The sequence below is a fragment of the Protopterus annectens genome, chromosome 17.part0, assembly GCF_019279795.1.
Source record: "Protopterus annectens isolate FY-2018-M chromosome 17.part0, PAN1.0, whole genome shotgun sequence".
NCBI lineage: Eukaryota > Metazoa > Chordata > Ceratodontiformes > Protopteridae > Protopterus > Protopterus annectens.
The window spans coordinates 578,831,249-578,857,465 of record NC_056751.1 but is presented as its reverse complement, the minus strand read 5'-3'; the positions used below and the strand labels follow the sequence as shown (position 1 = coordinate 578,857,465).

The 26,217-nt window shown below is 44.3% G+C and overlaps 1 protein-coding gene across 1 annotated transcript in view; it reads right to left on the bottom strand.

The window, feature by feature from the left end:
• LOC122791463 (zinc finger protein 708-like) overlaps positions 1 to 26,217 on the bottom strand; it is a 985,758-nt gene that overhangs the window by 304,983 nt on the left and 654,558 nt on the right. Inside the window, exon 6 of the mRNA XM_044059208.1 lies at positions 3,514 to 3,633. Coding sequence (XP_043915143.1) covers positions 3,514 to 3,633 — 120 coding nt within the window. The remainder of the gene's footprint in view (positions 1 to 3,513; positions 3,634 to 26,217) is intronic.

The window sequence follows — 26,217 nt, the reverse complement described above, 5'->3', positions numbered from 1 at the left end:
GAAAGGGAGTGGAATAACGTGCTCCTATGGCAGATAAAGTTTTTCCCTCTTGCTCACAGCGGGTAAGAGTGTCTTTAACCTTGGGTCCAAACAAAGAGGACCCATCAAAGGGAGCGTCGGCGAAGGAAGACTTGAAGGCCTCCGCGAAATGACACAAACTGAGCCAGGCTTGTCTCCGTAGAGCCACGCCTGTGCCTGCCGCTCTGCCCGCCCCTTCGGCCGCATATGAAATGAGCCTCATGGACGAGTTAGAAATCGAGGTAAGGATAGCCAACTGAGAGCTAACCGACTGGGCTAGCTGCTCAGGTAGGTTACCTGAGAGGGAGTCTGACAGCTCCTTGACCAGATCCCTCTGTAGTCTGGTGAAATGTGCCAAATAATTCAGGGACCTTAGAGTAAAGGCCGCTGAAGTCAGGGTGCGCTTCCCGTACCGGTCCATGCTCCTAGATTCCTTATTAGGAGGATGGACGGACGTTGAAGCCTCTGCTACGTCCTGCTGTGTAGCAGATGCCACCACCATGGCATCTACAGCCACGCCTTTCGTCAAGAACTCCTTCTCGGGTGGGGCAGACAAAAATTTGTTAGGGCGAGAAGGCACTGGTTCCACAGTATCTGGATGTTCCCACGCCCTCCGACAAACCAAATCCAGGAGCTCGTCGAAGGGCGGAGACACCCAGGAGGCGGAGGGCTGAGCCCCAAAGGCCTTGAGAAGCACTGACTCATCAGCGGAGGGGGGTTTGGAAATCCAGCCGCCTCGTTGCTTAAGGATCTCTAGAATGTCTGCAAATGAGACATCATCAGAGGACGACTTTGGGGACCCCTCCGCATCATCAAGATCAGTGTCCGATGTAAGAGAATCGGGGGAGTCCACGTGCTTCCTCTTGCACGATCTCTTCCTTGGGGGCTCCTCTGAAGACAACTCCGAAGAACCCTCAGGAGGAGGGGAACCCCCAGTGGGGGTAACCTCAGGCCCCGGGGCTCCGCTGCCTAGAGACAGGGGAACTGCCAAAGACCCAGTCTCCATGCCCAGGGAAGGTGCCGGTAAAGCCGTAGAGATGGCCGAAGAAGACTTGGCCAAGGCACTCCTCATAGCTCTGAAAGCCGGACCCCCAGAATCCTGGGAGTGTCCGGTCCCCGGAGCCATGATAGCAGACTGAAGTCCCGCAGCCGAAGCACCGAAAGGGAGGCTCGGAACCGACAGCATTGGTCCCAAAACGTCACCCCCGGGTCCAGCCGAAGAAGTCCGCGTGCTAAACTCAGACCCGAAGGCCGGGGTTGGAGTAAGGGTCGGAGCCGACCCTAGGATCTCTACTGGCTCCATCAGCACCTGCTCCGACAGAGCCGAAGCGGTCGGAGGAGGAATGGCAATGGAGTGGGCTATCGGCTCCGAAACCAATTGGGTCGGAGCCGAAACAAATTTTTGAAAGACTGGGGACTGGAACAGTCTTTGGAGCACCCTGTCTATGTCCGAATCTGACATTCTTGATGACCTGGAAGAGAGACCGAACGGGTCCGAGTAGGTCTCTCCAACGGCTCCACGGGACTAAGGGACCGGCTCCGAGGCGACTCTATAACTATCGGCGCTGAGGGAGTGTCCAATCCAATTTCCATCGGTGCCGAAGAGGACTTCGGCGCCGAGGAGGAAGTGTCTGAGCGGACAACCTTCATCGGCTCCGAGATCAGTGGAGCCGATGAAGGTGACCCGCCTCTCGATGCCCCAGCCATCGGCTCCGAGACCAGAGGAGTCGAGACTGGAGGCATCGAGGCAGACCGTTCCACCCTCGGCTCCGAAGTCCGTGGAGCCGAAGGAGAAGCCTGCCTATGTCTTTTGGCGGTCGGGTCCGACGGACTGGTCGGAGCCGCCTTTCTTTTAGCAGGAGAAGGAGAGGATGCCAAAGCTTCTTCAAAAGAGGGTTTGATAAGGCCTTTCAAAATAAGTTTATTCTTCCTCTCTTGGAGGACCCTCGAGGAAAACGCGTGACACACACTGCAGGACTCCTGCAAATGTTTGGCGTCCAAACAATATACACAGAGAGAGTGGTCGTCTGTGATCGACATCTTAAAATTGCACTTAGTGCACTTTTTAAATCCTGAAGGCCTAGGAGCCTGTGACATTATGGCAATCCAAACACAGAAAACTAGCCAAGAAGGAACACAAGAAACACACTGACTAACACTATAGAATTTTTCTTGTTCTCTCTTCTTCTTTACTTTCCTGTCCTTTTAATAAGGACTAACACAACACCAAAAGAAGTAGATTCAATAACCTTAAAAGAAATAGGAATTAGCCAACAACGAACTGACAGGGGAAGGCCCTTCAACTCCGATGGGACCTCTAGTCTGTCAAAACACAGTCACTACACAATATTTTACCAAGGAAAATACTCATTCAAGCACAAAAACCACTAGATAGCTGTTAAAACAGCTTTTTGTTGAATTTTAAAGAAAATCCTGACAGAAAAGTTAGTGAAAAACACTACTTAGCTCAGCCAAGCTCGAGACCACGTCTTTGCTTGTTAGCGGCAAACGAGATCTGGGGGATTGGTAGTGGTGCATCCTGGGATATAGTAAGCTCAGCCAATAAGAGACTTCGCTCTTTGGCATAAGCGTGCCGAGTCGGAGCCGAACCCATCAGTCAGAATGTAGGCGAGATAGGATCACATAACATCAGCCTTTCCTCCTTCAAGGTGTAAGAGTGTTGCTGGATTATGTCATTGTACAGGTGGCTATCCAAAAGAAATGCTACTTACCATTTAAAAATCCTGACTGTAAACAGAGTTCGGAAAAAAACAGCAACTATGTTTCACCCGGTAATTCACTAAAATGGTTCTTACTCTGCAGCAATTTTCATGAAGGCAATTCCTGTATATTTACAGAGTGACAATATTTACACCTGCAGGCAGGATGCACAATTAACACACAGAGAACCTGTCAACAGGCATGGTGCTGTAACTCCTTCCTTTAGACCACAGATTTTCTGCTCTGTACTATCTTTTTAAAGTATTTTTAGAAACAAATATCATTCCTAAATTAGTACAAATGAGTATATATAAATGAACACTATTCATTGCTCATGATACTAAACATGTTTGGTATAATAATGTGCTCTGCATTATTTTCTATTCATTTAAATAACGTTTACTTAAAAAGAATGCCCTAGTAACAAAAGAAAATTAGGAAAGAGAAAGATGATTTGTACTGTCTTAGTGGCAGGAAGATAAAGAATTCAAGTGACTTTCTTGGCATTAACCCTCATAAAAATATAATAAAATTCAGTACAAATCATTACTGCATCATTTTTAATATCAGCTCTTCATTTTTTCAACTAATTTAATAAAAAAAACAATTCACTGCAGTAAACAAACATATTTACAGTTATAGGTTCAAGCAACTGTAAGCACCTTAAGTCAGTAACAATAGTTCTTCAGGGACTAAAGGGTTTTCACATCTTCATCTCCTTAGTATCAAATGAAGTATTTACATTACAGATTCATGATGTCGAATCTTACTTACTGCTGTCATCGTCTCCAGTGGGATCATCCTCTGAGCTTTCTTCCACTTTTACACAAGTCAGTGGTGCACCATCACCCCCCTGACCAACTGGTGAAATTTCTTCTTTTGTAACGGTATCTCCTGCATAGTGAAACAGAAACATCAATTTTGTACAAATGTATACTTAGAAGCACCTAAGTAAGGTATTTATGTACAAATACAGTAAGATTTTACATTAATGTACAAAGAAGGAACTGGATAAAGCAGAGAAGCTTCAAGCACTAACGTCCATTAATTATAGGTAAGTTCACAGGTAAATATTAGGATTGCAGGCAAGGAGACCACTGAGGACTTTAAACAAAAAGTACAGTTTTGTACCTACCATAAATGTAGATGTCCGAGAGGTATGCATCTGCAGTCCTAACATATGGGTTGTCCTGCCTCAGGCAGCCCTTCGGTCGGCCGGATTCCAAAGTCTGGGTCTGGCCTCGGCTGATGTCGCACTTCACCCGACGTCATAGCTGCTGTGTATTGGGTATAAAGGCATCAGCCGACGCCATTTTCCTCTGTTTCTTGCCCCAGATGCCAGGTGCCCTCTAGGAAGGTTAAATTTGGATAAATGCAAATGATTCCAAACAGTAGAGAGCAAACAATATAAAAATGTATATACATATATACAAACAAATACACCATAATAGATTCCCCCAGCTAGCTACAAGATGGGTAAATACCCTAGGAGTACCACAGAGGGGAAGTTGGGCGGGTAATCCTGACTGCAGATGCATACCTCTCGGACATCTACATTTATGGTAGGTACAAAACTGTGCTATGTCCTTCAAGGATGCATCTGCAGTCCTAACATATGGGTAGAATACCATAGCCAAACTGGGGGAGGAGGTACTAAGATAAAGATGGTGTAGTTAGGATCCCTTGCAAAACAGCAGTTGCAAAACCTGCTCGGGATCTGGAGTATAAAGGAAGATTATAATGCTTGGCAAATGTATGCACGGAGCTCCAAGTAGCAGCTTCTAAAATGTCTTTGGTAGCCACTCCTCGTAGGAAAGCTGTAGTGGTGGCTGTAGCCCTTGTGGAGTGAGGCCTGATATTTTCTGGAGCTGTCTTTCCATGAAAAGAGTAGCAAAATCTAATGCAATTTCCTATCCATTTTGAGATTGTCTGTTTTGAAATTGCTTTTCCTTGCATTCCTGTTGCATATGCTACCAGAAGCTGGTCAGTTTTTCTGTTGGTCTTAGTTCTGTCCAGATAGTAGCGTAATTGCCTGTGCACATCCAAGGTATGTAGTAGTCTTTCCCCCCTGTTCTGTGGGTTGGGGAAGAATGTCGGTAAGTGAATTGCTTGGTTCAAAGATACTCTGGAGACCACTTTTGGCATAAAAGTAGGGTTAGTTCTCAAAGACACTCTATCCTGATGGAAGATGAGGAAGGGCTGTACTGCCATTAATGCCTGTAACTCAGAAACCCTTCTTGCTGAAGTGATTGCAAGCAGGAAAGCAGTTTTCCAAGATAAGAACTGTAATTCTGCTGTTGCTGCTGGTTCAAAAGGGGGAAGTGTTAACTTTTCCAGCACAAAGTTAAGGTCCCATGTAGGTAAAGGTGGCTTCCTTGGAGGCTTTACATTTTTAATTCCTCTCAGAAACTGCCTGAGTAGAGGATGAGAGAAGACTGGAGGATCCATGTTGTATTCTGCTGAAATTGCTGATGCATGAATCTTCATGGAGGAGTAAGACAGGCCATTGTGGAAAAGTTCTGCTAAGTATTCCAGGATGTTAGCTATGTTTGCCAATGATACATTTTCTCCTTTTGCTGCACTCCAAATGAGGTATCTTTTCCATTTGGCTGAATAAGTTTTCCTTGTGGAGGGTCTGCGAGCCTCCAGGATAATGTCTTTAACCCTCTGAGATAAATCTGGGTTATTTTGTTTTATGTAATATTCCAAGCAGTTAGCTGTAGTGTTTTCAAGTTTGGATGTAGGATCTTGTAATTGTTCTGTGTTAGAAGTAAAGGACATAGAGGTAGAGGCCATGCGTGTGTCCGAGACATGCTCCTCAGTAGCGGGTACCAATGCTGCCTTGGCCAGTCTGGAGCTATCAGGATTATCCTTGGGTGATCTTCTTTGATCTTCAGTAGGACTTTGTACATCAGAGGAAGAGGTGGGAATGCATATGCTGTCAGGTTTTCCCAACTGAAGGATAGGGAGTCCACCTTCCAAGCAAGTGGGTGCTATGTTCTTGTGCAGAATTTCTTCAATTGGTGGTTGTGTGGGGATGCGAACAGGTCTATTTCTGGTAGTCCCCATTTCCTTGTAATGGTTTTGAAGATATCTGGATGCAGCATCCATTCGTGAGCATCCGTGGTAGTTCTGCTTAAGGTGTCTGCTAGTGAATTTTCTTTTCCTGGCACAAATTTTGCCTGGAGTTGAATGTTCAGGTTCAGGGCCACGTTCCACAGGTCCATTGCCATCCGGCATAGAGGATATGAGTGTGTACCTCCCTGTTTGTTGATGTACCACATGACTGTGGTGTTGTCCGTCCTTATCAGCAAGTGACCTTGTTGAAGAAATGGTCTGAATGTCTGGATTGCATGTTTCACTGCCAGCATCTCCTTTTGATTTATGTGTAGATTCAGCTGGTCTTGTGTCCATAGGCCTTGTATACACTTGTCCACCATGTGCGCCCCCCAGCCTAGGTCTGAGGCTTCCGTGGTGATGGTCTGGCTTGGATGAGGTTTGTGGAAAGGCAATCCTCTGTTTAACTGACAGGCCTGAGCCCACCACAGGAATTCTTGCTTCAGGCATGGAATTATTGGAATCTGGGCTTCTAGACTGTGCTTGTGTTGAGACCATACATTCCTTAGGTACCACTGCAACTTTCTCATATGCAGCCTGGCATGCGGAATCAATATTATGCAGGATGCCATGTAACCCAGGGCTTGCAGGACTTTCCTTGCGGTAAGCTGGGTCTGAGTTGTTAATGCCATGAAATAGAGTGGTAGTTGCTTTTGTTTTTCTTCTGTGAGAAATGCCATCTGATTTGACGTGTCCAGTTCTGCACCCAAGAATGTTATCCTTTGGGATGGTACCAGCCTTGACTTTTTCATGTTGACTGTGTATCCCAAGGCTTGCAGCAGCTGTATAACCTTTTCCAAATCTTTTGTTAATTTGGTCTTGTTGTCCGCTTGTATTAGGCAGTCGTCCAGGTATGGGTAAATCTGAATTCCCTGAAGCCTGCAATGAGCAATTACTGATGCCAGGCATTTCGTGAATACTCTGGGCGCAGTAGATAAGCCAAAGGGCAATGCTGAGAATTGATAATGCTCTGATCCTGCAAGAAATCTGAGGTGTCTTCTGCAATCTGGTCGTATAGGGACGTGCAGGTATGCCTCCTTGAGATCTAGAGTCACCAGCCAAGACTCCTTGCCCAGCATGGGAAGAAGTTGCTGTAGGGTAAGCATTTTGAATTTTGGAACAATGAGATATGTGTTCAGAGCGGACAGGTCGAGAATAGGCCTCCATTGATTTTCTTTTCTTGGTACAAGGAAAAGTCTGGAGTAAAATCCTTGTCCTTGTTCCATAGGCGGTACCTTTTCTATAGCTCTCATCCTCAGTAGGTGGTTGATTTGTCTTAGAGCGTTTGTTTTTTGGCTTGGTGGTAGGTTTGGCATTCCTCTCTTTTTTGGTAGAGTGTGGAAGTGAAACCTGTAGCCTTTGTCTATTGTCTGTAAAATCCATTTGTCTCCTGTAATGTACTGCCAGTTTACGGAAAATAAGGCTAGCTTTCCGCCCAAGGGTGCTTCCAGTTGTTCCCTGGTAGGCGGCATCAGAGCCAAGTCATTGTGTCTGTCCTGTGGAAGTGGTTGTAGCTGAATCTGTGGCAGTACTTCTCTGGTTGTTAGGCTGCCACTGACGTCCCCTGTAGGCACCCCTGGATTGACCTCTGCCTCTTGGGCACCTATTTCTGCCTCTCTGTGCTCTGGAGGTGTCTGGAAACGACCAATTCTTCGAAGGCCAATTTCTACTAAACCTCAGAGGTTGGACCTGTAAGAAATCCTTGACTGTTTGGACAGATTTTGCTTTCTCTTCCACCTTCTTTAGCACCTGCTGTGCAGGAGAGCCAAACAAACTTTGTTTCTCCATAGGAGCATCTAGGAGCTTTGACTTAACATGGTCTGGTAAGGATTGCTCTTTTAACCAGGCATGCCTTCTAATCACTGTTCCAGTCATAGCTGCTCTAAAGGAAGCCTCCAGTGCATCATAGCCGCATTTTAAGGAATGGTTACTGACCTGCTGAGTGTTATGTACCAAATCCTGAAGGGACTTACGGTCTTTAGGTTCAGGAGAAGACAGTTTTTTATTTAGCTGGTCTAACAAAAATTCCTGGTACTGAATCATGTGAAATTGACAGTTTAAAGCCCTGGCCGAAAGAGTAGCAGAAGTATAAACCTTCTTACCCCATCTCTCTAAAGCTCTAGATTCTCTTTCAGAGGGGAGGGGGTTTTTGGCAGAGGCAGCTGCTACAGCTTTGGGGCCCTGTGAAATGGTTTCAGGATCTGCGATAGGAGCCTTATACAAATGGAAGTGTGTGTCCGGGACCCTGTAATATCTGTCGGGCTTGGCAGGGGCCGGAGGGAGAGAATCAGGGGCAGTACAGGCATCATTATATGCATCATCAACCACTGTTAGTACTGGAGGAATGGCTAAAGGCCTATGCTGTGGTAAATGTAAAAAGGTCCTTAGCCTTTTCCTTGAATCTGAAAAATCCTGGCCCTGCCATTGAAAATGTTCTCTCATAGCATGTAAGGTTTCCCCAAAAGAAAATTCTTCAGGAGGAGAGGCAGAAGGAATGGAGTCTTCTGCATCAGAATCCTCATAAGGAGAATATGGGCCTTCCGGAAGGTCTGAGTTATCCGAGTCATCCGAGGAATAGTCTGTAGAAACAGGATCCGGGGGTTCAGTTCTAGGCCTCTTCTCTGGAGGGGGTTGAGAGGCCCTGTCTGGGTGAGGTTGGGATCCCCTGATCAAAGAAATGAGATCCTCAGCCAGGCTGAGCATTTGGGAACTAGAGGTAGGCCTGTGCGAGGGGGTTTTAGCAGGCAAGGCCTTAGAAGATTTAGCTGCTTTAGCCCTGGAAAAAGCCTTGATAGACATAGATGCAGGTGGCCTAGCAGCTCCACGTGCAGGGGTAGATATGTCTAAAGGAATAGTATCTGATAAGTCCTGGGTGCCTGCTACAGCAGGAGTAATTTCAGTAGCAGATTCAGCCATGCTCTGTGAGGCCTCGGCTATCGGAGGCATGCTTTCGGCCGAAGGAAGAACCGAGGACTCTGTTTCAGCCGAAACCGAGACACTCACGGTTGGCTTAACCGTGGTTTCAGCCGAAACCGCGGACCGCGAGTGTCGGTCCTTTTCCTTACGCTTTTTAGCTAATTGTGAAGTCGGAATCTCCGACGGCATTTTGTATGCAAAAGTGGGACCAAAAAACTCCTCTGCAAACTCCGACTGATGTCTAAGTGTCCGTCGGTTGAAGGAAGCACAGGCTAGACAAGCTGATACGTCGTGGTCTGGGCCTAAGCAAAGAAGGCAGTAAGAGTGGAAATCCTTATGAGGTATTTGTTTCCCACAAGTTAAACAATTATTTACTTTTTCTGACATCGGCTGAGGCAAGAAAGAGTCCCCAACGGGGTACTTAGCTTTTTAGAAGTCTTCGGTAGTAGAAATCTCTGGATCTGACCGACCGGCACTTGCGAACAGCTTCTGCTTTGGGCACCACGCAGCAAGAAAGACTGAGGAAAATGGCGTCGGCTGATGCCTTTATACCCAATACACACCAGCTATGACGTCGGGTGAAGTGCGACATCAGCAGAGGCCAGACCCAGACTTTGGAATCCGGACGACTGAAGGGCTGCCTGAGGCAGGACAACCCATATGTTAGGACTGCAGATGCATCCTTGAAGGACATCAACGTTCTGGGCCATTTGAAAAACTGGGCTAAGTGACTCGTTCACAGTTACACAACAGGCAAATGGAAGCTGAAGGACTCAAACCTTTGACTATAGGAAGCAGTTTGTTGACAACTCATTGCTTTAATCCTCTATGCTGCCTGCCAGAATATGTAATACACTGCATCATGATTAGCTGAGATGGCCTAAATTTTAACTACTTTACAAGAAAGCAATCATTTGACAACCTTAATCACCCACCCTCAGTTCTATCCCAAGTCTCAAGTACCAGATGTGTAAGTATGGAGTTCCAGTTTCTGCCAAGTTATACCAAAATTAGTACAACTCTAATCAATGAAGATTTCAGTTGCTGCTTAATTCTTCTAAGGACTATTGTGGATTCTACTACAAACCTTTCTTGCCCTGACAGTTGCTTTCCTCAGTCTGAAATTAATGAAAGCTGGTTAATTAGTAAACAGAAAAACATGCGCTTAACAAAGAACTGCACATTTTGTAATAACAAATGATGACTGGCGTACAGCAGTAGCAAAGGTGTGACTGGCAGATTTTTACAGACATTTATAACTTTCTTTTATATTTTACACCTCAAGAAGCATTTATTCAAATTAATTGTTGTTGTTTGTCTTTTGGCTTTTTCCCGGTAAGAGGTCGCCACAGCGGAACTCCGGTCCGCTAATGATTGGCAGTAGATTTTTTACGTGCAGAGTTGCCAGCCCTGATGCACAACCTTCAACAAAGGTACGCCCATTCACGCATGTCTCCACACAGAAGACGCTCTAGCAAAGAATCTAACAGGACAACATCTTACTGTGAGGCGACAATACTACCACAGCACCACCACCGCAGCATCCAATAGTAAAGAATATGGCAACAGTGAAAAACTCAACTGCACTTTCTACCCCCCCCCCCCGTTAATCCATAGCTTCTCCCATTCCATGAGGTATTATCTGTACTTCACCTTTTAAAAGGTTCTCATGGATGTTAAAATAAGTAAATTAATAAGTAAATGAGTAAACATTGTGCTGGAGTGTGTTCTTTCAATATGAAACACTGCTTCGCAGATCTAGCCCTGAATTTGTTCAGACTAAGCCTCCCAAATGGCTTTATGCCAGAGGTATGGAGAACAGCTGTTATCATTCCCTTTCATAACAGTGTCCCCACTACTGATCCTAGGAACTACAGACCAATAAGCCTTACCAGCCTTGTCAACAAGACAACGTAGTGCATCATTCTAGATTTCAGAAACAAAGGTATTGGTAGCTTAAACTCCCTAGGCCCAAACTAGTTTTGGTTTGTGAAGGGTTGAGAGTGCCAAGTCCTTGGATGGTGGCAAAATACTATACACAGCTAGCTGGCCAAAGCCTTTGACATCATCCCATACTCTTATTATAGACAGACTAGTAAAACTATATCTAAATATGTATGTAACCCAGGTGATAGCAAACTGATCCACAGACAGAATCCAGTCAAATCAGGGTTGGTGGCACCCCTGTTCACTAAAAAGCTCATTATTTGTGGGGGTCCCACATGGATTTATACTGGATCCATTCCTATTTTGTATCCATTTCTATGATGTCCAAGCTGATGTCAGTGCTCTCTGGCTGACCAAGATTATAAATGACTGCAAACTTGGAGTGATCATCATCTTTCCTGTAAACTTTTGGATTCTACAGTAAGGTCGGTCACATATAAACACATGGTGCCAGGACTGTGGTCTAAGGTCTAAGTGAGTTTTCAGTCCTTTAGAAAACATCAGCACCCTTGTACCTGTTTTTCACCCCTAGAACTCTGAGCAAGTTTGCCTGGGAAAAATCTGCTTTGTAACCCTCTTTATCCTAACAGGCTGCTGAGGCTACCTATGGACAAAAGAAGGTTTTCATGGGTAGTTCCTCTAGAACTTAGACACAAGGAAAACAAAAATTTGCTTCAGGTTTTACATAACCTTGCTCGTTTCCTAAATGGTTTTAAACAATTCCACTGCAGTAGTGCCAAAAAAGATTCTTGCTGTCTAAGGAACAATCCAAAAGTTTGGCCTTAATGTCCTCAGGTAAGGTGTGAAGGCACAACCAAGATTATCTCCTCATGACAGAAGATGTAGCTGCCCTAGAAGAGGCATCAGCTGCATTTATTTGAATGGTTAGCTACCTGACAGGCAGAGCTCAGAAAAGCAAGAGCAGAAGACTTGCTGTCTGAATCAGTCACATCAGTTAAAACTCCTCAGCCCGGGAGAGAACAGCCACAACATTTCTAATTTAAGCTTCTGCTAGTCATGAAAAGCAGCACCTTTCAGGCTCTTATATGCCTTCAGTAAGTCTGTAGTTAATTGGGATTAGTTGAAATGTGATCACGTCTCTCTAGCAATGTATCTTTTGAAAACCACCAGGTAAGACTCTGCATCATTTTCCATGCTTAGTGTCTTCATTTAGCCACTTGCTATTGGGAATCCCAGCGAGGCAGAATGCTAGTTCACTTATTTACTTTAAAAGGCTGAGCAGATATTGGTACATGGCTGCACATCTCTCCTGATGCACTTTTTCAAACTTCATTAACACCTTGTTTACTAAGACTTCAGTAAGTTTGTCCATGTTCATAGGATTTAGCAGGTACTGCTCAATATACAGTGTTTTATGTTCACATTAACGTATACAACTAGAAGCAGGTTCATGCAACCCTTTGCAGACTACCATGAAAATCCTTTTCAGAAAAAATCCAGGGTTTTAACGTTTCCTCATTTTTAACATAACAATTGCAAAGTTTCTCATGTTGTTTAGCATATTAACTGAAATGAGCCAAAAGCTGTAGCAATGTATTTAGAAAGGCTGCATTCCTTTCTGGGTGGGGGAAGTTAAATTAGACAAAGCAGTTTTGGTAACTTGGAAGAGAAGAAAGTTTATAGGGAAAATGGAGTTGTGCTTGCATTCTCCACCAGTGTGGTATACTACAGTATCCAAAATAAACAGTAACAAATATTTGGTTTTAAGCAGATTTATTTATATAAAGTTAAAGTTCAGCTTATTGCAAAGCAAAATTTGAGGGAAATAACATACAATTCAGTGCTAAAATACTGTACTTTAAAAATATAGGGCAGAACATCACTTAACATTTCCAGTTATTTTAGCCAGTCCAATGTGCATTTCTAACAGTTTTTCAAAACCATCTCTGCAACGTTTATTACCCAGGGCACCAGTCCTCATTCATTTTGAGTACTACGATATCCTTCAAGCTTTCTCTTTTATCAGGGATACCACACAACTGTCTTCATTGCTTCTTCAAGTCTCCCTCCAGTGACATCTATCCACTTGGAGGTCATGAATCAAAACTCTTATCATGGGCAGAAAGGAGGGAGTAGTGTGAGGACAATTATACTGCAACAGTGATCTACTCAAGCATCATTCTATCAAGTTAAGTTCTTACACAACTATACTACGGTATTTGTTTAGATCACTGTTGCAGCAGTTCTGACCACTGGATAATTCTGACAGCTCCAGCATGAAAAGGAGGCTGCTTGAGCAGAGTGGCTAGGTTACAGCATAGCCTGCAATACAGCTATAACAAACTAGGCTCTAGCACTGGAAGCAATTTCCAGCTTGCAGTGCTCGGACATGGGAACAGATGCACAAGTAGCTGCTTCTAAAGCAGCTTGTGTGTTGGCTCCCTTAAGGAAGGCCATGGTTGTGCGCTCCTGGTACAATGGGCTTTAACAAACCCTGCCAGTGTTATTCTGGCATAAGAAGCAGAAAATTATGCTGTGTGCCAGACATTTAGGGAAAGTTTGCTTTGATACTACCTGTCCAGCATTTTCTGTCCCAAAAGGAAAACAGCCGAGTGGATCTTCTCATATATTTGATTCTACATAAATAATACCTTAGTTGTCAGTGTGTATCCAGACAATGCAGTATTTTTTCAACCTTGTTTTGTGGATTGGAGAAAGACAGGTAGCTGAATAGCTTGGCTGAGTGAGAATTCTAACACTACCAAAAAGCATAAAGGATGGTAATCTTCTAAGGCTCACTCTGTTCTTGTGGAAATTAAGAATGTCTCCTTGCATATCAATGCCTGGAGTTCTGACATTCTTCTAGCAAAGGTGATAGCTACCAACAAGACTGTTGTACAAACTAGGCAATTAAAAGTGCTATGGCCACAAGTTCAAACTTTGATTTGTTTTTCAATGGCATAATTCAGGTCAACAGGAGGAGCAAGTTTTCTTTTTGTACTCTTAAGTGTAATACATCCTTTAGGAATTGTTAGCTTTGAGACTTACCAAGGGCAGATTCAATAGCAAACATAATCAGATGCCAAAAAGTTTTACTTTATTGAAGGTATGGATCCTGCACTAAGGGTATTGCATAATCATGGACATTGGTGTAGTGTTAGGGTCCTAGCTCCTTCTAAGACAACAGGAAAGCCTCTTCCATTTAGTTAAGTAATATTTTCTAGCACCTGATTTCTAGTCTCTAAGAATATTCAGTATGGTTTCTGTAAACTGGTGCCTTTAGGGCAAAACAGATTGGTCTGTGCTGTGAGCTGTACTTTTTCCAGGATGGGGTTTATGTGAGTTACCCCTGACTGAGATGGGAAGTCCACTAGCGATGGCACAGCATGATGTTTCTCTCCTTGAATGTCTCAATGAGGAGGGAGAACCAGTACAGCTTGGGCCAGAAGTGTGCAATCAACAGCATCTTTGAGCTCTCCTGTCTTATTTTCTGGATCTCCCTGGGGAGCAGGGTGATCAAAGAGAATGTGCATAGGGATAGATCTACCTATCTGGCATCTGGTGCCCTGGCCTATTTGGGGATGGAAACAGGTCTATCACTGGGTCAAATCATTAATGCTGTAACTGAAGGAAGATGTCACTATATAGCATCCATTTCAGTATGCCTGCCTTTGACCTGCTGAGTTGATCTTCCAACTCTGTTCTGATGTGAGAGGATGTAGGCTACATTTACGATCATCTGGGATTGCAAAGCTAAGCCTCAGGCACTCATGGCTAGCCTGCAAAGGGGGGTAAAGACTGTGCCCCTCCCGGATTGCTGATATACCATACAATAGTATACCTTTGACCACCTGAGAACCCCTCTTGGTTTCAAAGCCTTGACATCCTGAATCAAAGCCATCAACTTTTTCACATGTTACAGCGGTTGGCGTTCTCGCCTCACAGCAAGAGGTTCTCACGTTCGATTCATGGCTGGAGCGCTTTGTGTGTGGAGTCTGCATGTCCTCCCCATGGTCAAGTGACGTTTAAAGACATGCAGGTAGGTGTGTGTGTGTGTGAATGGGTGTGTCTTCTTTGAAGGCTGGGTGTTGGGCTGGCAACTCGGCACCGTAAAAATCCACTGACAATTATTAGCAGACTGAAGTTCTGCTGTGCCGACCCCCTAACCGGGAAAAGCCGAAAGACAAGAAGACTTTTTTGTTTCTTTGTTTGTTTGTTTCATTTGTGTTGCATTTCATAGTCCTTGGACTCCAAATTTCTGTGTGTATTCTCCCCAGGCTAGGTCTGACACATCTGTCTGTTGTCAGTGTCTAGTTGGGGTGATCTAGAATAAAAGGAACTCCCACATTCCATCTAACTTGGTTGAACCACCATTTTGTTACCTGGACATGTAGGGTAAAATGGGGAATCACTTCTTCCAGTGACTGGGAAATGCTTGTTCCACATGGATTTTGGGCACCACTAGAGAATTCTCATGTGCAATGTGGCCTGAGGTACAATCCCAATGTATCCCACAGCCTTAATGTACTCCTTAGTGCACAACCACCCCCCTCCAAGTAGGATGAGGGAGTAGTTTTCCAGATCCTCCACTTCCTACTGTGGAGTAAATCCTTTTGACAGATGAATTCTAAGAGTCAGCCTATGAAAATAACTCTCTTGAATGGAATAAGATTCGACTTCCATCAAAGGACAATCTAAAACTTCCATGGCAAAAGTGAGGGTCTTTCCTACCTCCTTCTGTGAGATGGCCTAGGAGCTCTCGTTTTGAATCTTAAATGGCACCAGCAGTTCTTGTGAACAGGAATGTGAAAACAGTAATACTGGAGATCTAAGGTAGCCATTACGGTCAGAGGGAATCGGAGGGGTAAGTAAGCAAGGGCTTAAGGGGTAACACTTTGAATTTTGGAAATACCTTGAGTGAGGCAAAGACTTCTGAAAAATCCAGAATGGCTCTCCAGAAAACCTCTCTTCCTGGGAAATGGAAAAAAGTAGAGTCAAATTTCCAGTCATGGTTTCTCAAGGATAGATGTTGTAACTACCCTAATGACAGATATAGAAGACTTGGGTGACTTTGACCTTTAGGCACAGTTGAAATCCCGATCATCAATGGTCTTTTTAAATTGTAACTTGTAACCCCAGGAAACCATCTGTAGGTCTAACTGTGTCTTCTGTGACTTTTGGATTCACTCTGTCAGTCTTTCTTCCACCATGGGTTATATGAGGGCAGGAAGGGTTTGGGGTAAGGTGAATGGTAAGGGAGAATGTCCTGTCAGTCTTCCTTCAACCTCAGGTTGTGTGAGGGCAGGAAGATTTTGGGTAAGGTGAACAGTGAGGGAGAATGTCCAAATAGTCACGGGTGATCACTGAGTGTTGAAGACCAATGGGATCTTCCAGGTTTTCTGTAATGACTTCCCTGACATTTTGTCTTGCACCAGTTTCCTTTCAATGACTTGCTTTTATCCTGCCTCTGACAATCAGAGCTTGGTTTAGAGAGGGGCATTTTTGAGGCATCTTGGCATAAGGGGGCAAAAATGTTGTCTAACATTTGGAACAACTTCTCCTCTTTCCTCTGTTTCCTAAAAACATCATTTATAATATACCCAAAAAGCAACTCCTTGTACAGAGGTGCACTGAGAAGCTGCACTTCGCCATCACTTGGTATGGGTTGCAGACTCAGAATTCTGATTAAACAACCTACAGCTGTTGCCCTGGACTAGTCACTTCCATCAGTTGTATGACTTGTACATTCCCCAGAGAGTTCTGGACTTCATAAATGCAAACTCACTGGGTAAGTTAGTGTATACACCAAAGAGGGGAGACACTAATATGCAACAGTTCTGTTCCCTACCGGTTTTAACTTCCTCTCTACTCAAATTGTCCCAGAAATCAGTCCTACTCACCCATAAGACTGAAGCCAGAAACACCCTCCAGTAACTGAGAACACAGATCATGCAAAAGCTAATCTACTACAGGTGAGCGATGACCTGGTTACACTCAACGTTCTCTGCTAATCTACTACAGGTGACTGATGACCTGGCTACAGTCAACGTTCTCTGCTAATCTACTACAGGTGAGTGATGACCTGGCTACAGCCAACGTTCTCTTCTACAGCAGTAACACTTCTATGAATGCAGAATACTCCACGCAAAATTCTATGCACATGTAAACAGATGTGGAGATGCAGCTATCCCCCTCATCCAAAGTAAATACAATGTCAAATTCAAAGATAAATCCCTGTGGTGGAACCCAAATATAAACAGGCTCTACAATAAAGGGAAAAAGCTCACTGCACTCACTTAAAAATAAATGTCCCTTTCCAAATGCCAAAAATTTTCTTGCTAAACTTATCCGAGAACTCTGAACCCTGATCAAATCAACCAAAGCTAGATATAATGAAAAAATAGCTATTCAGGAAAAAGGCCATCATAAAACCTTCCTCAACTATGCTAGAAACCTTAGAAACAATGCTCAAAAAGTACAGTTTTGTACCTACCATAAATGTAGATGTTTGAGTGCAAATACAGCTGCAGTCATAACAGATGGGTTCTCCTGCCATCAGGCGGGTCCTCGGTCGGCCGAATTCCAAAGTCTAGGTCCGGCGTCGGTTGTCATCGCTTCTTCCCTGACGTCAGTGCGCCAGGGGTATAAAATAACCAGCCGACGCCATTTTCTTCAGTTTTTCTTGCCCCAGATGTCAGCTGCCCCCAGAAGGAAGGCAATACATAAATTTGTGTGATAAAGCAATGCAATATGATCAAAATACAGTAGTGCAAGCAAATACAACAAGAATGAATACCCCCAATCAGGTAGCATGAGGAGGTGTTAGCCAATAGGCCTGTCCCAAGAGGGGAAGGAGGGAGGGAAACCTGGACTGCAGCTGTATTAGCACTCAAACATCTACATTTATGGTAGGTACAAAGATGTTCATCGTGCATACAGCTGCAGTCATAACAGATGGGTAGAATCCCAAAGCTAAGAAAGGGGTGGTAGGCACTAGGTGGAACTAGGAGGAGCCAGAATGCCCTGCAAGACTGCAGTGGCAAAGCCCACTCTAGATTTGGAGTATAATGGAAGGTGGTAGTGCTTGGAGAAGGTATGCACAGAACTCCAAGTGGCTGCTTCCAAAATATCTTTGGTAGGGACTCCTCTGAGAAAAGCTGCAGAGGTAGACGTGGCCCTTGTGGAGTGAGATCTGATGCCTATAGGTACAGTTTTTTCCATGAAAAGAATAGCAAAAACGTATGCAGTGGGCTATCCATTTTGAGATAGTCTGTTTGGAAATTAATTGGCTTCCCTTGAGCTCCTATAGCATAGGACACAAAGAGCTGATCTGATTTCCTGAAAGGCTTTGTTCTGTCCAAATAATAACGCAGTTGTCTGTGGATGTCCAAGGAATGTAGTAATCTCTCCCCTTTGTTTTGAGGATTAGGATAAAAGGTAGGTAAGTGTATAGCCTGATTCAAAGCTGCCCTGGATACCACTTTTGGCATAAAGGACGGATTGGTTCGTAAGGAAACTCTGTCCTGATGGAAGATGATGAAAGGTTGCACAGCCATGAGAGCTTGCACTTCCGATACCCTACGAGCTGAGGTAATAGCCAGAAGGAAAGCTGTTTTCCAGGACAAATATTGCAAATCTGATGGGGCAGCTGGCTCAAAAGGAGGCAAGGTCAGCTTTTCTAGAATGAAATTGAGATCCCAAGCAGGTATTGGTTGTTTCCTTGGGGGTTTTAGATTCTTAGCCCCTCTGAGGAACTGTCTTAAGAGGGGGTGAGAGAATAAAGGTGGATCAGTGTTGTATTCTGCAGAAATGGCCGAGGCATGGATTTTGATGGAGGAGAAAAAGTCCACTGCTTAGCAGCTCAGCTAGATACTGTAATATTTGAGGTAAATTCAGTTTTCCAGGATCCTGGCCCTTTTTCTCATTCCAGACACAAAACTGTTTCCATTTTGCGGTGTAAGCTTTTCTGGTAGACGGCCTTCTGGCCTCCAAAATGACATCCTGCATTTCCTTGGAGAGTAGGGTCTGTTGTGATGCTAAGGAATCTTCCAGGCGGCTAGATTGAGTGTTTTTAGCTGACTGTGAAGAGTTTTGAAGCTGTGCAGAGTCAGAAGAAGAGGCATTAGAGGCAGGGTCCATGGTGGGGAATGTGTCAGGCTCCTCAGGAGTGGGTACCAGTGTTGTCTTGGCCAGTCTGGAGCAATGAGAATCATCTTTGGTCTGTCTGCTCTGGTTTTTAATAGAACTTTGGGCAGCAGAGGAAGAGGTGGGAAGGCATAAACTGTCACTGATGTCCAACTGAAAGAGAGAGCGTCCACTCTCCAGGCCTTTGGATGAAAAATCCTTGAGCAGAATTTTGTCAATTGGTGATTTTCGTGGGAGGCAAAGAGATCTATGTCTGGCCTTCCCCATGCTTGAATTATCTCTGTAAAAACTTGAGGATGCAACTTCCATGCGTGTGGATCTGTCATATTTCTGCTTAGTTTGTCTGCCAGCGTGTTTTCCTTGCCTGGCAAGTACTGTGTTTGTAGTTCGATTTGTAAGTCCAGGACCTGGTTCCAAAGTGACATGGCCAGTCTGCATAGTGGGTATGAATGGGTTCCTCCCTGTTTGTTTATGTACCACATTACTGTGGTGTTGTCCGTCCTTATCAATAGTTGACCTGGTTGCAGGAGGTCTTTGAAAGCTATAATAGCATTTATTACTGCTAGCATGATTGATGTGTAGGTGCTTTTCTTTTTGGGTCCATTTGCTATGAATGCACCGATCTGTCATGTGCGCCCCTCAGGCGTAGTCCGAGGCGTCTGTTGTGATGACTTGATATACTTGAGGCTTGCTGAATGGGAGACCTTTGTTTGCTTGGCATGCTTGAGCCCACCACCGAAATTCCTTTTGAAGACATGGAATTAGTGGTATTATTGTTTCCAGGCTGTGGCTGTGTTGAGACCATAGGTTTTTCAGGTACCATTGAAGTTTCCTCATATGCAGCTTTGCACATGGGATTAGTAAGATGCAAGATGCCATGAATCCCAGAGCCTGCAGGATTTTCCTTGCAGTCAGCCTGGTGCAATTTGCTAGTGTTCTGAAGTATTGAGTTAGTTGCCCCTGCTTCTCTGGCGTGAGGTAGGCCATCTGGGTGTTTGTGTCCAAGTTGGCACCCAGGAAAATTATTTTCGAGAGGGTATTAGCCTTGATTTCTTTTTGTTGACTGTGTATCCCAGAGAATTCAACAACATTATTACATAAGCCAGATGTTTCAGAAGAATGTGCTTGCTGTCCGCTTGGATCAGGCAGTCGTCCAAATAGGGGTATATTTGTATCCCTTGAAGTCTGCAGTAGGCAATTACTGATGCCAGGCATTTCGTGAATACTCTGGGCGCAGTAGATAAGCCAAAGGGCAACACAGAGAATTGATAATGGGTTGAACCTGCAAGAAATCTGAGGTATCTTCTGCAATTTTGTCTGAGTGGGACATGCAGGTATGCCTCCTTGAGGTCCAATGTTACCAGCCAAGACTCCTTGCCCAGCATGGGAAGAAGCTGCTGTAGAGTGAGCATCTTGAATTTTGGTACGAGTAGAAATGTGTTTAGGATGGATAGGTCCAAAATAGGTCTCCAATCTTTTCCCTTCCTTGGTACCAGGAATAGTCTGGAATAAAAACCTTGACCTTGTTCGTGCGTAGGTACCTCTTGAAAAGCTTTCATGTCTATGAGATCTGAAATTAGTCTTTGTGCCTCTGCCCTTTGATTGTGTGGCAGGTTTGGCATGCCTCTCATTTTTGGAAGGGTGTGAAAATGGAATCTGTAGCCTCTGTTTATAATGTCCAGGATCCATTTGTCTTTTGTGACAATATGCCAATTTTTTGAAAATAATGCCAGTTTTCTGCCTAATGGTGCTGCCATTTGAGTCTTGGTTGGCATGCAAAGGGGAAAGTCATTGGGCTTGCTTTCTGAATGGTTGCGAGTTATCCTCACCACCTCTTTGCATAGGAGCTTGCCATTGTCTGCCTCTAAACGATCCTTGGGATTGCCCTCTGCCCCTCGATCGCCTGTATCTACCTCTTTGGGGTCTGTCCGTGGCTGGAAAGGACCAATTTTTGGAAGGCCAATTTCTATTGAAACGTGGGGGTTGTACCTGTAGAAAATCTTTCACTGTTTGCATTGATTTAGCCTTTGCCTCCATTTTCCTTAATACCTCCTCAGCATTAGCACCAAATAATACATCCTTTTGTAGAGGGGCATCTAGTAATTTAGCTTTGACATGATCTGGTAAGGTTTGTTCCTTGAGCCAGGCATGCCTACGTATAACTGATCCTGTAACAGCAGCTCTACATGAGGCCTCTAGAGCATCAAAACCACATTGTAAGGTATGTTTACCCACTTGTTCTGCACTATGCATCAAATCCTGCAACTCCTTCAAGTCTGGTTGTTCAGGTTGTGACATTTTACTTCTCAATTATGATAACAAAAACTGTTGGTACTTTAGCATATGGAACTGACAGTTTAATGCCCTCATGGTTAAGGTGGCCGAGGTATATAGCTTTTTTCCCCACCTTTCTAAGGATCTGAAATCTCTCTCGGAAGGTAATGGATTTTTAGCAGTGGAGGCCTTAATTCCCTTGGGGCCCTGTGAGATAGTTTCTGGGTCAGCAGCATGGCTTTTGTATAGAAATTGGTGTGAGTCAGGAACCCTGTAGTACCTGGCAGGCTTGACTAGAGCTGGAGGTAGAGAATCCGGGTTAAGGCAGGCCTCCGAGTACACATCATCTAGTATGTCCAAGACAGGAGGTATAGCTAGAGGCCTGTGCTGAGGTAGCAAGAGAAATTCCCTAAGCCTTTTCTTGGAATCTGAATAATCTTGGCCTTCCCAGTGGAAGTGTTCCCTTAAGGTATGCAAAGTTTCCCCAAATGAGTAATCCTCTGGGGGGGAGACAGAGGGAATGGACTCCTCAGCATCAGAATCTTCAAAAGGGGAGTAAGAATGTTCCTGTTCATCAGAGTGCTCTGAAATAATGGAGCCCTGATCAGAGGAGGGGAATTCTTCCTCCACTCTGGGCCTTTTGTCCGGGGGGGGGGGGGGGGGTTGAGAACCCCTGATAAGAATAATCAAATCCTCAGCCATTTTAAGCATCTGTTTTTTAGGCATGGGGCCTGGAGATGGGCCCTGTGTAGCTTGTCTCTTAGACTGCATGGCTGCTTTAGACTTAGTGTAAGCCTTGATGGAGAAAGAAGAGGAAGGTCTGAAGACACCTTGAGAGGAGGTAGACCTGTCCACATTTTGAGATTCACCGCCAAGAGTGGCTTCGGTATCTGTAGTTGGGGTGTGGGCCGAGGAGTCTGCGACCACGGGCACAGGAGACACCGTCAATGTAGTGTCATCGGTAGTCAGGGGCTAAGTAGGCGCCTCGCTGAGAACCGGACCACGTGGAGTTGGCTTTGGCGTGGTGTCGGTAGAGGCCGCGGACCTCGTGTGTCGGTCCTTGTCTTTGCGTTTTTTAGACGAAACTGGAGTTGGAGTATCCGACGACATAATATAGTTAAATTTTTTGCCAAAATAACGCTGGGCGAACTCCTCCCGACGCTTAATGGTGCGTTTGTTGAATGTAGCACAAAAGCGACAGACCGAGACGTCGTGGTCTGGGCCTAAACAAGGAATACAGAGGGAATGGAAATCCTTATGCGGTATTTGCTTCCCACATGAAATACAATTATTAACTTTGTCTGACATTGGTCTGATGCAAGAAAAGTTTCCCCAACGGGGTACTTAGCTTTTAGATGACTTCAGTTGCAAAATTTTTCGTAATTTCAGGAGCTGGCCGACCGGCACTTGCGAACTGCTTCTGCTTCAGGCACCACGTGGCAAGAAAGACAGAAGAAAATGGCGTCGGCTGGTTATTTTATACCCCTGGCGCACTGACATTAGGGAAGAAGCGACGACAGCTGACGCCAGACCTAGACTTTGGAATTCGGCCGACCGAGGACCCGCCTGACGGCAGGAGAACCTATCTGTTATGACTGCAGCTGTATGCACGATGAACATCTGCACAGAGCTAACAGTAAACAATATCACACACTCTGGCTATGTCATCTGGGTCAATCTAATAGTATGTACATTTAGCTCCAGCTTCACCTCCTCTCCCCAGTCTGAAAACACATATTGAAATCCACACCTCTTATTTTATACCCCTGGCGCACTGACATCAGGGAAGAAGCGACGACAGCTGATGCCAGACCTAGACTTTGGAATTCGGCCGACCGAGGACCCGCCTGACGGCAGGAGAACCTATCTGTTATGACTGCAGCTGTATGCACGATGAACATCTGCACAGAGCTAACAGTAAACAATATCACACACTCTGGCTATGTCATCTGGGTCAATCTACTAGTATGTACATTTAGCTCCAGCTTCACCTCCTCTCCCCAGTCTGAAAACACATATTGAAATCCACACCTCCCCCTCAAATCTCCCAGGAACAACTCCACAAAGCACTATGCAAAAGCTACAAACACTGCATGTATGGATCCAGAAAACATACCAGGCTACCTACTAGTCAACATGGAACAGGCTTCATCAAAGCCCCAAGAGAGTCTATTTAACATCAGCATCCAAACGGGAGAACTGCAACAGTCATTCCCTTGCACAAAAGTGGAGCATTAACTGCCCCAAGCATTACAGACCAATAACCACCTCATCTGTAAGGTTATGGAAAGGATTCTTGCATAATTAATAAATAAGGACCTATTTAATCTTGTTGACTTTTCAGAAGGTTACTGAAGCAATGGATGATAAACTTGTACACATCTCATATCTAGACCTCACTAAAGCATTTAACGCCATCCTACACTCGGGCACTGTTGATAAACTCACCCCGCTAAATGTTAACCCTACCTCTTCCAAAAGACCTGTCACAAGAGGTGTACCTGCGGGTTTGGTTCTTGGGGCACTCCTCTTACTTCTTGAAGGTCAAAGCTAATGTTAATGGCTTATGGCTGACTAAATCTTCAGATGACTGCAAACTTGGTGAAATTATAAACTCTCCAGAAAATACCAGGATGCTTTAGGAGGGTCTTTCCTACACAAAAAGTTGGTGTCAAAAACCATGGATTAAAACTAAATGCCAAAAAATGTACGACAGTATCCTTCAGCAAGCATGACATCTCATGCAACTACCACATGAACAACAAACCATGAAAAGTGATCCAGACATTAGGGATCTGGAAACCCATACAGTCAGCTGTTCTTCGATTATCATGTGTCTACTATAGTGAGAAAGTCTTTCATTGGGCAGCTTATTAATAAAGGTATGGCATCCAGGTCCAGGGAGGTGATTATTCCTCTGTATTCTGCGCTTATTAGGCTGATCTACTACAATGACTCCTTCAGTATTTACCTGTCCAAACACCTGTCACAACTTGAGCCAGCACAATGCTCTCACCAAGAAAATTAGGGGCTGAAATCATAAAAGCAATAATGACCATCTTAAAGTTCTGCCTCACTTGCAGAGCCTCTACCGTCTGCATCCTTTCTGACCTACTGCACATCTACAAGACCAATAGTGGCAAAAGTACTAGCTCAGGAGATCTTAATCTCCTCTGCAACGTAAACAGAACATGCTGGTGGGGTAGATATGTTTCACACAAAATGTCACTTCTCCGGAGTAGTCTTCCTCTCCACATAAAGCAAAGTTCATCTCTCACTCTATTCATGTGTAATCTGGATGAATGGAAGGGAAGCTACAAATTCACCTCTGGATTACCCCTCTTGTTGCTTATGGATAGGGGTAACATTTGGGTCTGTTTGTTTGCACTTAAACTAAAAAGGGCTCTAGGTTAATTATACTTATAACAGTATGGCTATTAAACCTGTTGTGAATGCATGACTAGGCCTTTGAAGATCCTCATAGATCAACAGCCTAGTATGTTGTGTTCAGAACAAACAATACTGCCAGCTTTTTCTAAGCTATTCTTGGTATGCACGGATGCCTCTGAGATAGCCACTGGTGTAGTTTTATCTAAAGTCACAAGAGGACAACCATCTCATTTTGTACATCAGGAAGATTAGCAATTCTCAGAAATGCTATTTGGTAATCCAGAGAGAGTCTTTTGCCATTACATGGGCCCATACCACCCTAAAATATCCGCTAATATGCAGACACTATTCACTGATACCCAACAGTGGTGCTACAGAAAAATAAAGATTGTAATAAAAGACCATCACAATGGGCTTTAATCTTCACACCCTTTAATTTTAAGGTCCACCATCACCCTGGATTCAGTCACTTACTGCCAAAAAACTGTCTCCGGTCTGGCTAGAGCTAATGATTCTAATCTTGGTGTGAGGGGGCAAGCAACATTATGACTGTGACTGCAAAGCCAAGGAAAAGGTGGGGTGGCCCCTTAAGAGATTCTACACCCACATAGTTACCTTCTGGTACTGCTGCTCTGTCATTCTGCTTCTCTGTCCTCATTCTAACCAGACAACCCACCTTGCAGCTTGCGTTCCTTTTCTGCAATTCTAATCAACACATATTCACTTTTACAGACCGATACCCAAGTACATCATATAGGTCTCTGCATTCAGTTTGGACTATCATTTTTCTGCATGTGCTGTAAGCATTTTCACGTCATTAACCAAAGTGTATCAATCACCCCTTGCAGTTATTCTAAAAACAAATCTCTTGGAAAATGTATTTTTCTCATACAGAATGCAGTGTCTGATACAAACACACTGAACAACCTCTGTCCCAGGAATGATCGTTACTGGTACTACCCTCTCAGCAACATATAGCAATTCCTAGCATTCAGTGCTTCCTCCCTTTAAGTCAGATCCCAAACATTTGAATATTTTGTCTCCCATTCTCATCCATTATAGTCTGCTTAGCAGACAAGAAGGAAATATAGGTAGATGACAGCCACCAGATCTCTCTTTGACTACTTCCACAGTTACCCAGCTGCAACAGGGGCTGGCTGTGAACTCAATGTTTACTCAAATGTCTCTGTCCAATTATCCTCTTGAGGTTTTCTTCACAAATCAAGCCACTCAGCATAAAATTCCTGGGACATTTTTTTACCTTTCCCTTATGTACTGGTAAAACTTTGCATGACAAATTCCTACTAAACCATATCACCTACTAAACTATATCATGGATGGTTCTAGTAGCACTTGTCCTACCTGGGCTGGGTGTACAGCTATTACATCTTCTACAGGATGCTGATATTTACAAGTTGTTGGCAGGAGACCCCACTAAAGATTTTCTTGGTCACTATATGCTGTTACTAAACTGCTGTGTGAGGATGGACCATATCGGAAAGCACTTCCAGAAAAATAGGATGGTTATCACAAGCCATCTGATGCCTCTAAGTTTTATAAATTCCTAGATAAGCCATCTGCCCACCTCATAGCTGTTCTGTGGGTCATTTTACTGAAGACATTACAGCACTGTTTTTTATTAACAAAAGAACAGCCTTTATTGCATTTACATTTCTAACAAGCACAAATTATATCAACCCATTCTGTAATTTATATATATATATATAT